The following is a 12430-nucleotide window of genomic DNA, read 5'->3' as shown; positions in this document are numbered from 1 at the left end:
ACAATCATAAACTAAAATGCATCAAATAAGAGAAAAAATACATTTATCTGAAGATTTTCATTAATATATGTTGCATGAAGCCTCGACTGCAGTAATGAAACTGTCATGGTGAAGTACAATGTATCTGAAATTCCATCACATTATCAGTTAAAGATGAGTACTCACCTCTATTGCATCTGCTCCTGCCTGGAGCCCAGATGAGCGCTCAAAGCTCCCTGTGCGTTTCAAATATTGATACCTGAAAAGAAATTGAGAAACTAAGACCATAAGGCAGTCGAGTAATATTCTACATCTGAAATAATCTTCAAAGTGACCTGCCTTTCATATTCTACAGGCTTTAGTGATATCCCAGTACAGAAAAATGCTGCTTACCCAATCGACAGAACAAAAAGCATGAATCAGAGGATTTCAGGGAAACCTCGATCAAAGGGTTTAATGGCAATGGATTTAGCTATCATCAGCATGTTTCAAAGTGCAGAAACTTAGACCAGAACTGTCCTGGTTGCAGATGTGGATGTAATGTATAGAACACACAAAATATGTTAATAGTGATAATGGATACAACATGCAAAAGAGAAACATGTCAGGATTAGCTTAACCTCATCGGTAGCACGGTTACCTTTAAGTCAGAAGTTTCAGGGACATGTGAGCACAAAAGCGTAGATGTTCTAACATATATTTATATAATGCAAAAAGCTCCAGGGCAAGAATACAGAAAATAGGAGCAGGAGTGGGCCACTTGGACCCTTCAAACCTGACCTACCACTTAATCTGATACAGCTAATACAGTATATGATGGCTTCAACTCCTCTTCTGTGCCAGTTCCCCAAAATGCTCAATTCCTCAATCTTTCAGATCTTTATCTATCTCCTCCAAAAATTGATCGAATGATCTGGACTCCACCACCCCTGTGGGCAGAGAATTCCAGAGGTTCACTACACTCTGAGAGTAGAGGTTTCTATAAATGAGCGGCTTGCTGTTTTGCAGTTGGATCTCCTGGCTTGTGACTCTGCCTGGAGTGGAAAAACCAATATCCACTGTACTTTAGGTCTTAAATGTGAATAATGACACTCTTCATTCTTCTGAACTCCAAGAAACAAGATATACATCCAAGCTGTCTAGTCTCTCTTAATAGGAGAATCCTCTCATCCTAGGAATTAGCCTGACGAATCTCTTTTGGACTTCCTTCAATGCTACATGTCCTACTTGAGCAAAGGGACCTAAACTGTGCAGTCTTCCATCACTTCGTACCCTATCCTGGTATCGGGCCGCAAAGAAACGATATGATTTGTGGATATGAAACGATATGAGTCAGCTGCACCTTTCCTCATTCCCTGTCATGCCCACTGTTGAATTTGAACGCACGCGAGGTCATTACGCACGAAAGTCATTACCCACGCGAGGTCACAGTCGCCTAAGCGCAGTGATACCCTCGCGCCAGGGATCATTGGTTGGCCTCGGGTGACTGGCCACCTCGTGTGGCCAGCGAGAAGTGCTGTTGCTACTGGCTGAAGCGCGGACAGATGGGCGCTGTCTCTAAACCTATTTAGCACACTGAATGTTCGTGGGGAACCCAGTGCTAAAATATTCGTAGACGACCTAATTCGGGCTGAGGGTTTCGTAAGTAGAAGAGCAGCTACCTCGCTCCGATCTACTGAAAGTCATCCCTCCAGCCAAACATTTGTTGGCCGATAGATCCTACGGGGGGGACAGGCATGTGCCCTGTCGCACTTCTCGCTCGGTCGGTCGCTCTCTCCGGACTGTGACTGCCGCAGTCCCACTACGGGGACCTCCGGCCCTTACCTTGTCCTCTCACTGGTGTGTTGCAATGATTTTATATGTTCATATGAGGAAAATATGTTACGATGTTACTGACTTATAAGTGAGTTATAATTGACTTATCACTATGTTCATGCGAGGAAAATATGCGCTGTGTGTTTAATATTAAATTCATTAGATAAACCCTTTTAGAAACAAAATTGAGTGTATTAGCCACATAAGTGACTTATAGTTGACTTATCACCTATATTCCAGTCGTGATTAACACCCACACCACCGCCACCGCCCCCCCCCCCCCCGTTGGCCGGTCCGCAAGAATATTGTCAATATTAAACTGGTCCGTGGTGCAAAAAAGGTTGGTGACCCCTGCTCTATCCAACCAAGGTTGTTTAGGTGGTCAGAATTGCAGATAAACAGACATTTATGAGTTATTCTGTGTTCAGCCTTCTGTCTTCCACAGCTCCCTTGACAACACATTCTGATATTCCAGCCTTTTCTGCATCCATATTCCATTCTCCCAGCTTCTCCATCTCTTCTTGCTTTCTATTCCAATGCCTTTCAACCTTTGAACTTTAATTTTCATTTTTCATCAACCGAGGAATTCTCCCACTGGACATGTCAGGGCCCTGAATCTACATTTCATTTTTGCTTTCACCCTCTTGAAATCACCCTGTAAGCCTCCACAATTAAAGTATGTTGTCTGTCCTTTTCAACGTGGTCAGTTGGATATCACTGACCACAAACTCAACTCTGCCTTTAGCATTCCAAAGGGGGCATTGTTCAATCATTATTTACACCTCTCCCCTTTCTTTGACACACTCCCATGCAACCGTATGAGATGCACCTAAGCTAAGTTCCGTCCTGTCATCCAGAGACTCAGACACCCTTTGCAAATGGAATCAATATATTAGTATTTATTTTAATTTACAAGCCTGTCCTCACAATGCTCATAATGTGGTCTCCTGGACATCGGATGAACAAATGTAGATGACGTGGAAGTTGGGCTGCTTATGCTGGCGACAGTGGCATTCTCGACATAAACTCTACTCAGTCAACAGGTATAACACTGAATTTATGGTTATCCTCCACTTGAATATCCAATCCCACTGAAATTTGACTTCTTTGTCTTTACACTTAAACTGTTTCAATAAATAGCAGTCTCTTGGGCTAGAAGATAACATGCTTCCATTCCTGCTTTATGGCTTTCAATGGCTGATGATGGCAACATGGGGCCTACAGACTTCCATATGTGGGGCAGAAAAGGCCTGATGGGGAAAGCGGTTGGATAGTTTCTGAGATAGTGTGCATCTTCTGCCACGTACACAAGGTTTCCCTGAGCTCCTGATGCATGTTTTTTTAAAAAAATCTGGTACATTATAACCCTGTTTAACTTGTAATGACATGAATGTATCTTCGTGTGATACTGAGACCAAATTCAATTCTGTTCTGAGAACTAAGTATGATCAGGCACACAAGAATAGTTTGGGGAGGAGGATGAAGTCTGGCAGCAGGACTGAAGGCCTTAAAAATGTGTCAATATATCCTGTCGGAATTTCTTTACCATTTGGTAAAGCATAATGGAACTCTGAATGAGGGGGGATTTGATAGAGGTTTACTAAATTATGAGGGATAGACAGAGTAAATGTGAGTAGGCTCTTTCCACTTAGATTAGGAGAGATAAATATGAGAGGACATGGCTTTAGGGTGAAAGGGGAAAGATTTAGGGGGAACATTAGGGGGAACTTCTTCACTCAGAGAGTGGTGGAAGTGTGGAACGAGCTGCCATCTGATGTGTTAAGTGCAGGCTCATTCTTAAGTTTTAAGAATAAATTGGATAGCTACATGGATGGGAGAGGTCTGGAGGGTTATGGACTGGGTGCAGGTCAATGGGACTAGCGGAATAAAGTTTCAGCACAGAGTAGAAGGGCTGAATGGCCTGTTTTCTGTGCTGTAGTGTTCTATGGTTCTCTTCTTCACTGCACTTCCATAAACTGAAAAATGTGGAACATAATTCTTGCTATTTCATTGTGTCAATACAGATTTGGTGTTAGTGGATAAAGCTGGTCCCACAATTCATCTTGCTTTGTGCAAACTGTGTTCCTCAGTCAGGATTTTGCATTAAATGTACAGTAATCAGAATAATTAATTTCTCATCTTGGTTTCACTCTTGCAGCCTGAGGGAAAATTCAGTTATAGCCTCTAGGACATGAATTTTGACTTATAATTCCCATCACTGTGAATGTTACTGAAACAAATCTCTGAAACAAGTCATCGTGTAGTGTAATTGCAGTTCATATGTCAAATTAGTTCTGTATACAACATGTGACATGCGGAGACCTTTAAAAGTCAATGGGAATATTTTTGAATTGTGAATGAAAATGTACCGACAGTTCCTCATTTTATATTGGCATTTTGATGTTTTAAGTGCTACACCATATGTTGAATCTGTGATTAGCTACACGACAAATTCTTAACTGCAGCATGTCACCAATGAAGACAAGCACTCTCACAACGAATCCTCAAAAAGACAGAATTCCTGACCTCCTGCCAAACCTTAGACACTTTAAAGCCCAGTATTCTGACAGCTGATTACTGGAGTTCAATTTTTACCATTCTTTTCTGCTCCTGTCAAATTCTATTGTCCTGTTTACTTGATTGTCATTTACTGGTTAAGACAAAAAAATGAATGCTTGGGAGCCAAGCCCCTGCATGTCACCTTTGTAGTAAATAGCACACAGAGTGGGTAGAGAGTGGAGTGAGAGGGAGAAAAAGGTAAGAGTAGCCAAATAGTTCCTCCACCCCCCTCCCCTGCCAAACCAAGCTTGGGCTTGGTGGTGTCACCACCATCTGATATCTACCATTGAGGGTCAGACATGAAGAATGAAGACTTTAGTAAGTCACTGCAAGGGACAACCAGTGCCTGGAAAACAGTGCATCACTTTCGGTATAGAAGTGATGGAAGCAGGAGGGAGGCGGAAAGAAATGATAAATGAAAATCAATTGAAAAAGCAGTACGTACAGTGTAGCTACTTACACCTCTAATTTAACCTTACCAACGTTCATGCTGCCAGTTTATTTTTTTCTCCTTTCTTGCTGCTCGCAACTGTCTGACAAAGTGAAATCCTCTTTCAGTGCCTGACTGCCGTGAATTATTCAATATTTGCAAGGCACATCTCCTGCCCCAATGACAGCCCTTACGCTTTGGTAAAACTGCAAAAATCCTGGTTTCCGTTACTGCCTTTTGGCTAAAGCTGGCAGCAGCATCAGCTCTGCAATAGCTGCCTCTATGCATTCCTCATGGGCCAGTGAAAGCTCACATTGGGTTGCCAGCCCTTGGGCTAGGGGAACTGCCCTCAGAGCCTGCGCAGAGTTTAACCCGATGAAGCACAGCAGTCCCCATGCAACTGCACAAGAAAAATCCACCGCTGTAAGAAACAAGAGTGTTTTTTATTGTTAACTTTTTTATGGTTTTTAACTTGATTTTTACTATACAATCACTTTATTCTTTAAGTAAAAATATTAAGCTTTATTCTAATGTAACTTTTTTTGATTCATCCTGATTATGAATGTAAAGGCATACTTTGACAGCATTATTGGCTGTGGTGGGTGCTTCAGCATCTGTCTGTGAGCTCAGTTGTCTTATTAAGCTGTTATAGCCCATTTGCTACACATGGCCACAGTTAAACACCAGGAACTGGGCTACCAGGGAGAAAATCTTTGCAGGAAGAAACAGTAATCCTGGGGCAAAAAAAAATATCTGCTGCAGTTCATCAGTACTCAGTGAAATGGTAGTTTATGGCTCAGTCCACAGGACCAGGGTTGGGCCAGATCTGCTCACTGCTCCACCACATTTACCGGCTCTGCACTGAACTGAGGGGAGGCTGTGGCCTGCTCTGGCTGCTCAGGACTTCGTGTCTGTGGACTCACGTTTGATCTGAACGCTATTTGTTTGCTTTTATTGTTTGCATGATTTGTTTTATTAACTCTGCATCATGACTATTTAATGGTCTTTGTTTATGGGTTCTTTTGGGTTTCTTTGTTTTGTGGCTGTCTGTAAGGAGATGGATCTCAAGGTTTGATAATAAGTGTACTTTGAACTTTGAGCTGGGTTTGAAGGGCCAGGAAACCATTGTGACTGCCTTTATGAAGTTCTCGCTTTCCCTGCATCGCTGAGTTGCTCGTGGAAACGGTCCGCTGAGCTAAACTGCTCTGACAGCTTGAGACGATGCAACAACAATTCCAGATGAATGACAAATGATAGCCTCTGAAAGACAAGCATGCTGCTGTAATCTGTCTGATATGCAAACTGTCAGCTTCAATTTCAATCACCTTTAAAATCACAAGGCACTTGCCAATAGATAAACCAAGAGAAATTGTTCCACATCAATGTTTCAATAGTGTACAATCAAAAAGTACTGATCGGCATTGATGCTACTGGAGGGGAGCAGATTGGATTGTAGAATTGAACTGCTGGAGTCACAAATGACCTGGGATTTAATAGCAAAGTCAGGATGGCTGCACAAAGTTATCATGTAACATTCATTACTAAAAAGGAACAGAGGACAATGTGATTTGTTGTATGTGGTATTAATAGCTGGATTCATGTGTTTAAATTAACTACAGGGGGTTGCAATAACCTGGAAATATTCAACTACAAAAGAATGAAGAATAAAGACACAGAGCAATAAAGAATTCAGTAGCAGCATGGTGATGAGGTGGAAGGCAATGATAAGAGACTGGATTAATTTAGCTCTATGCAAAGTAGAACAACATTCCCTGATATTTTGAAGAGGCAAAATTAGAATATGATTATTCACAGTAGTGTAGTGATTAGCATAACACTACTAGAAGGCCCACCACTTTCTGTAAGGAGTTTGTACATTCTGCCCTTGACCGCGTGGGTGGGTTTCCTCTGGGTGCTCTGATTTCCCCCCACATTCCAAAAATGTATGGGTTAGTAGGCTAATTGGTCACATAGGTGTAATTGGGAAGCGCAGATTGTTAGGCGGAAAGGGTCTGTCACTGTACTGTATCTGAAAATCTTTTTAAAAATACAAAAATAATTACAAGCTGCCTTCATCCTAGTTACACAGAAGTAATGCTGGATGGGTATTTTGCAAAAAAGGGAAATAAAGTATTACTGCATTGAAAAGTGTTGATTTAGCAGTTATATCCAATTGCTGTTAGCCTTTCCTTATTCTCCATTTCATTTTAGATAAAATATTCAAATTGCCTTCATCCTCAAAATTGACTTTAGAGACATACACATGTACATAAATACCATCCATCACTGCATCCTCCAAAATCTGTAATGCATTATGATCACAATAATACCTTTTCCAGTACTGTAACTACACTGCCATTGCACTAAAATACACTGGATTGCATTCTTTCTGAAACAGAGGCATCATATTAAAAACCCGATACATCGCACATTCCCAGTCTCCAGCATTCTCAGTGGCACAATAACTTTGCGGTGAAGCTTTTATAAAACTCTGCATCAGCAATTTTTTTTTGTCACTGTGCAACTTCAAGCTTCTTCCCACGGACTGTTTTAGCTAGTTTGTGTACCATTTAACTTTTTAAATATAATATTTCATGTTTCACAAAGAAATATTTAAAATTAATAACAGGAAAGGCTCAAGTCTGGTGTACAATTCAATGTGATTATATCTGATCCTCAATCTCAATGCCACCTTCTACCCCTTGTGGACTTTTATGCTTAGAACTCCATCTCTTTCTTAAATATATATAATGACATGGCCTCCACTGCATTCATAGTAGACAATTCCACTAATTCAGCATCTTAAAATAAAATCTCCTCATCTCACTCCTAATGTCTGTGACCCCTTGTTTAGGAACCTAGAGCAGGGGTTCCCAACCTGGTGTTCAGAGATGCCTTGGTTAATTGTAAGGTTCATTGGCATAAATAAGGTTGGAAACCCTGTTCTAGAGCCTTCTAATACAGTCAGTATTCTGTGTATTTCATTGTCTTGTCTCATTCTTCTAAACTCAAACTTTCAATGTTCCCCATTGATCAGGGATCCCTAAACTTCCCATCTTCTTGCAGAGACGTGCTACTTAGAACTCTTACTATCTCATTTTTAAAAGCCTCAGAACAGGAGTGGTTGTTTCCCCACCAGCAGCCACACACAATCTACACTGTGGAGATCTGCCTTTAGCATCCTAATTTGATGACCAACTCTATCTTATTTGCATGACTACCCTGAACTTACTATGGTCACTACTTCAAGATTCAAGATTCAATATTCAAGTTTATTTATCACATTAAAATATACAGTGAAGTGTGTACAGTGAGTCCTGATGAAGGGTCTCGGCTTGAAATGTCAACTGTTATTAATTTCCATAGATGCTGCCTGACCCACTGAGTTCCTCCACTGCGTTTTGCCCTGGATTTCATAAGACTAGAGACCATAAGACATAGTAGTAGAATTAGGCCACTTGGCCAATTGAGTCTGCTCTGCCGTTCAATCACGGCTGATCCTTTTCTCCCCTCTTCAGCCCCACTCCTCTGCCTTGTCCCTGTAATCTTTGATGCTGTGGCCAAACAAGAACCTATCAATCTCCACCTTAAATACACCCAACAAATTGTCCTCCATAGCTGCCTGAGGTGACAAATTCCACAAATTTTTCACCCTTTGGCTTAAGAGATTTCTCCGCATCTCCATTTCAAATGGGCACCCCTCTATCCATTTAAAATAAGAAGCTGTGTTCTCTTCTCCCAGACTACCCTACCATGGGAAACATCCTTTCCACATCTACTCTGTCTAGGTCTTTGAACACTCAAAAGGTTTCAATAAGATTTCCCACTCACCCATCTAAATTCCAGCGAGTACAGACCCAGTACAGATCAAATGTTCCTCATTTGATAGCACTTTCATTCCCAGCATCATCCTTGTGAACCTCCACTGAAACCTCTCCAACGCCAACACATCTTTTCTTGGGTAAGGAGCCCAAAATTGTTCACAATACTAAAGGCGAACCATCACTAGTATCTTATAAAACCTCAGCATCAAATCCCTGCTCTTATATTCCAGATCTTTTGAAATGAATGATAACATTTCATTTGCTTTCCTCACCACTTACCCAACCTGCAAGTTAACCTCTAGGGTGTTTTGCATAAGGACACACAAATGCCTTTGTATCTCAGATATTTGGATTTTCTTCCCATTTAGAAAATAGCCTGTACATTTATTACTTCTACCAAAGTGCATGACCATGCATTTTCTAACATTGTATTTCATTAGCCATTTTCTAGTCCATTCTCCCAATTTGTCTAGGTCCTCCTGCAGCCTTTCTGTTTCCTCAAAACTATCTGCCCCTCCACCAATCTTCGTATCATCTGCAAACTTGGCAACAAAGCCAACTATCCATCATCTAAATCACTGATACACAGCATAAAAAGAAACGGTCCCAACACCACTGGTCACTGGCAGCCAACCAGAAAAGGATCCTTTTATTCCCACTCACTGCCTCCTACCAATCAGCCACTGCTCTAACTAAGTTAGTAACTTTCCTGTAATACCACGGGCTCTTAAGTCTCATGTGTGGCACCTTGTCAAAGGCCTTCTGAAAGTCCAAAAATACAACATCCTCTGCATCTTCTTTATCTATCCTACTTGTAATCTCCTCAAGGAATTCCAACAGGTTTGTCAGGCAAGATTTTTCCTTAAGGAAATCATGCTGACTTTGTCCTATCTTTTCCTGTGCCACTAAGTACTCCATCACCTCATCCTTAACAATTGACTTCAGCATCTTCCCAACCACTGAGGTCAGGCTAACTGATCTATAATTTCGTTTCTGCTGCCTTCCCCCTTTCTTCTATAGTGGAGTGATTTTTGCAATTTTCCAGTCCTCTGGCAGAGGCCAATGATTTTTAAAAGATCATTACTAATGCCTCCGCAATATCTACTGCTACTTCTTTTATAATCCTAGGTTGCAGTTCATCTGGTCCGGGTGACTTATGCATCTTTAGGTCTTTCAGCTTTTTGAGCACCTCCTCCCTTGTAATAGTAACTGCACTCACTTCTCTTCCCTCACATCTTTCAACATCTGGCACACTGTTAGTGTCTTCCACAGTGAAGGTTGATGCAAAATACTTATTTAATTCATCTTCCATCTTCTTGTCTCCTGTTATTATTTCAACAACCTAATTTGCTAGCAGTCTTATATCCACTTTCATCTTTTATTTTTTTATATGCTTGAGAAAGCTTTTTCTATCCACTTTGATATTGGTTGCTAGATTACTTTCATATTTCATCTTTTCCCTTCTAATGATTCTTCTAGTTGCTTTCTGTAGGGTTATAAAAGCTTCCCAATCCTCTGTCTTCCCGCGATTTTTGCTTTGTTGTATGTCCTCTCTTTTGGTTTTACACTAGCTTTAACTTTCCTTGTCAGCCGTGGTTGTACTATTTTGGCATTTGAGTATTTCTTTGATTTTGGAATACATCTATCCTGTACCTTCCTCATTTTCCTCAGAAATTCAAGCCGTTACTACTTTGCTGTCATCCCTGCCAGCATCTGCTCCCAATTTACTTTGGCCAACTCCTCTCTCATACCACTATAATTTCTTTTACTCCACTGGAATACTGATACATCAGACTTTACTTTCTCCCCATCAACTTTTAAGCTGAAGTCAATTATATTGTGATCACCCTCCTAAGGGTTCCTTTACCTTAAGCTCCCTAATCACGTCTGGTTCATTACATAACACCCAATCCAGAATAGCTGATCACCTGGTAGGCTCAACGACAAGCTGCTCTGAAAAGCCATCCCATAGGCCTTCAACAAACTCATTAACTTGCAATTCATTACCAACTTACTTTTCCCAATCTACCTGCATGTTAAAATCTCCTATGACTATCGTAACATTGACCTTTTGACATGGCTTTTCTAGTTCCCATTAGTATTCTGTAGTCCGCATCCCAGCTACTGTTTGGAGAACTGTATATAACTACCATCGATTTCTTAACTCAACCCACAAGGGTTCAACCTCTTCCAATCCCATGTCACTTCTTTCTAATGATTTGATGCTATTCTTTACCAGCAGAACCATGCCACCCCCTCTGCCTACCTTCCTATCCCATCCCTCTGATACAACATGTAACCATGGACATTCAGCTCCCAATGGCATAACCACTTTTCAGCCACAATTCAGTGGTGGCTATAACATCATATCCAACAATCTGTGAAAGTGCATCAAGATCATCCACTTTATTTCTTATACTCGGTGCATCGAGATATAACACTTTTAGTACTGTATTTGCTATCCTTTTTAATTCTACATCCCTAATGCACTGATACTCACCCTGCTGGGTGAACCATCATCTGTCTACCCTTCCTAAGAGTCTGACTGCACACTACCTTTGCTCTTTCACCACCCATCCTAACCTGAGTCCCTTCAGTCCAGTTCCCATCCACTTGCCATATCAGTTTAAACCCTCTCCACCTGCAGCATCCAGCATCTGCAGATTTTCTCATGTTAGTGAAATGTATTGTTTGTTAACAACCAATACACCCGAGGGTGTGGTCCTTTCTTATTCCTAAATTATACCCATGTAACCTCACTGATTGATTCCTCGAAAATATTCTCCCTAAACACTACTGTAATGATCGCCCCAAAAACTGCTGAGATGTACCATAAACGTAGCATGAATTTTCAAAAGTTAAAACGGTCAGATATTCATTAGCAATTAACAACTTTTAAAACGATTCAGATTCAAAGTTCCTAGTAAAGTCACTTTGACTGGATCTGCCAAGATAATGCAAATCAGAAGGAAGAAATGTAAATTGTCTCAAATTTTTTTTTAACTGAAGCAAGCTTCTAAAGTTCTGTTGTGTCGTAACTGAAATTCATGTGAAAAGATTGCATTGAGTAAGTTGTATATTGATATGCTTCCAATGTGAAAGCCAATGAATAGCTCAATTGGCTACCCACGCAAAAAATACATTCATTTTGAATTCTTCATTCGAAGGGATATCATCTGAACTCTTGTCCAGACTCAATGTTGCTACTTAATTTTACAGTTGCTATGGAATTTAACATGTCAAGAGCAGAAACAAGCAAAACCAAAGGATAAAAAAAGTAAATATGATATTTTAACCTGCCTTGCAAAATAGCAAGGTCTTGTGCTGATAACATAACCTTGTCATTGCTAGTGCCAAAATACATTGTACTGTTTACCTCTGTTGAACGCCTGATGTACTTCGTGAGGAAGACATTATCCAACTAGATTACACCAGTTTTGCCACAGCTTGACTACTGTTTACAATTTTACATTACTGGAAAGATATGATTGCAGTGGTGAGGGCTCAGAGGAGATGTACGGTATTCTTGACAGGAATTGAGAATTTCAGGTACAATGAAAGACCTGATAAGCTAGGTTTTGCGGAACGCAGGTGGTGTACAGGACACTTAACCGCGTTTATGAGAACTAAGATAGCGTAAAGAGCTTGGACCTATTTCCTTTAATAGAGGGCCCAAATACCAGCAAGTATAAACTTAAGGTAATTCATGTAAAGATTAAACATGAAGTGAAGAAACTTATTTTTCCCACCTGGAGAGTGCAATGAGTCTGGAGCTCATGGCTTGAAAAGGTGACAGGGGTAGACACCCTCCTCATTTTCAAAC

At 40.7% G+C, this 12430-nt stretch overlaps 1 protein-coding gene across 1 annotated transcript in view; it reads right to left on the bottom strand.

Annotated features, from left to right (window-relative positions):
- Positions 1–12430, bottom strand: part of LOC140729448 (N-acetyl-beta-glucosaminyl-glycoprotein 4-beta-N-acetylgalactosaminyltransferase 1-like) — an 813083-nt gene that overhangs the window by 58576 nt on the left and 742077 nt on the right. The window contains exon 17 of the mRNA XM_073049203.1: positions 166–238. Coding sequence (XP_072905304.1) covers positions 166–238 — 73 coding nt within the window. The remainder of the gene's footprint in view (positions 1–165; positions 239–12430) is intronic.

This window comes from Hemitrygon akajei, chromosome 6 (genome assembly GCF_048418815.1).
Source record: "Hemitrygon akajei chromosome 6, sHemAka1.3, whole genome shotgun sequence".
NCBI lineage: Eukaryota > Metazoa > Chordata > Chondrichthyes > Myliobatiformes > Dasyatidae > Hemitrygon > Hemitrygon akajei.
This window is presented reverse-complemented; position numbering and strand designations above follow the sequence as displayed.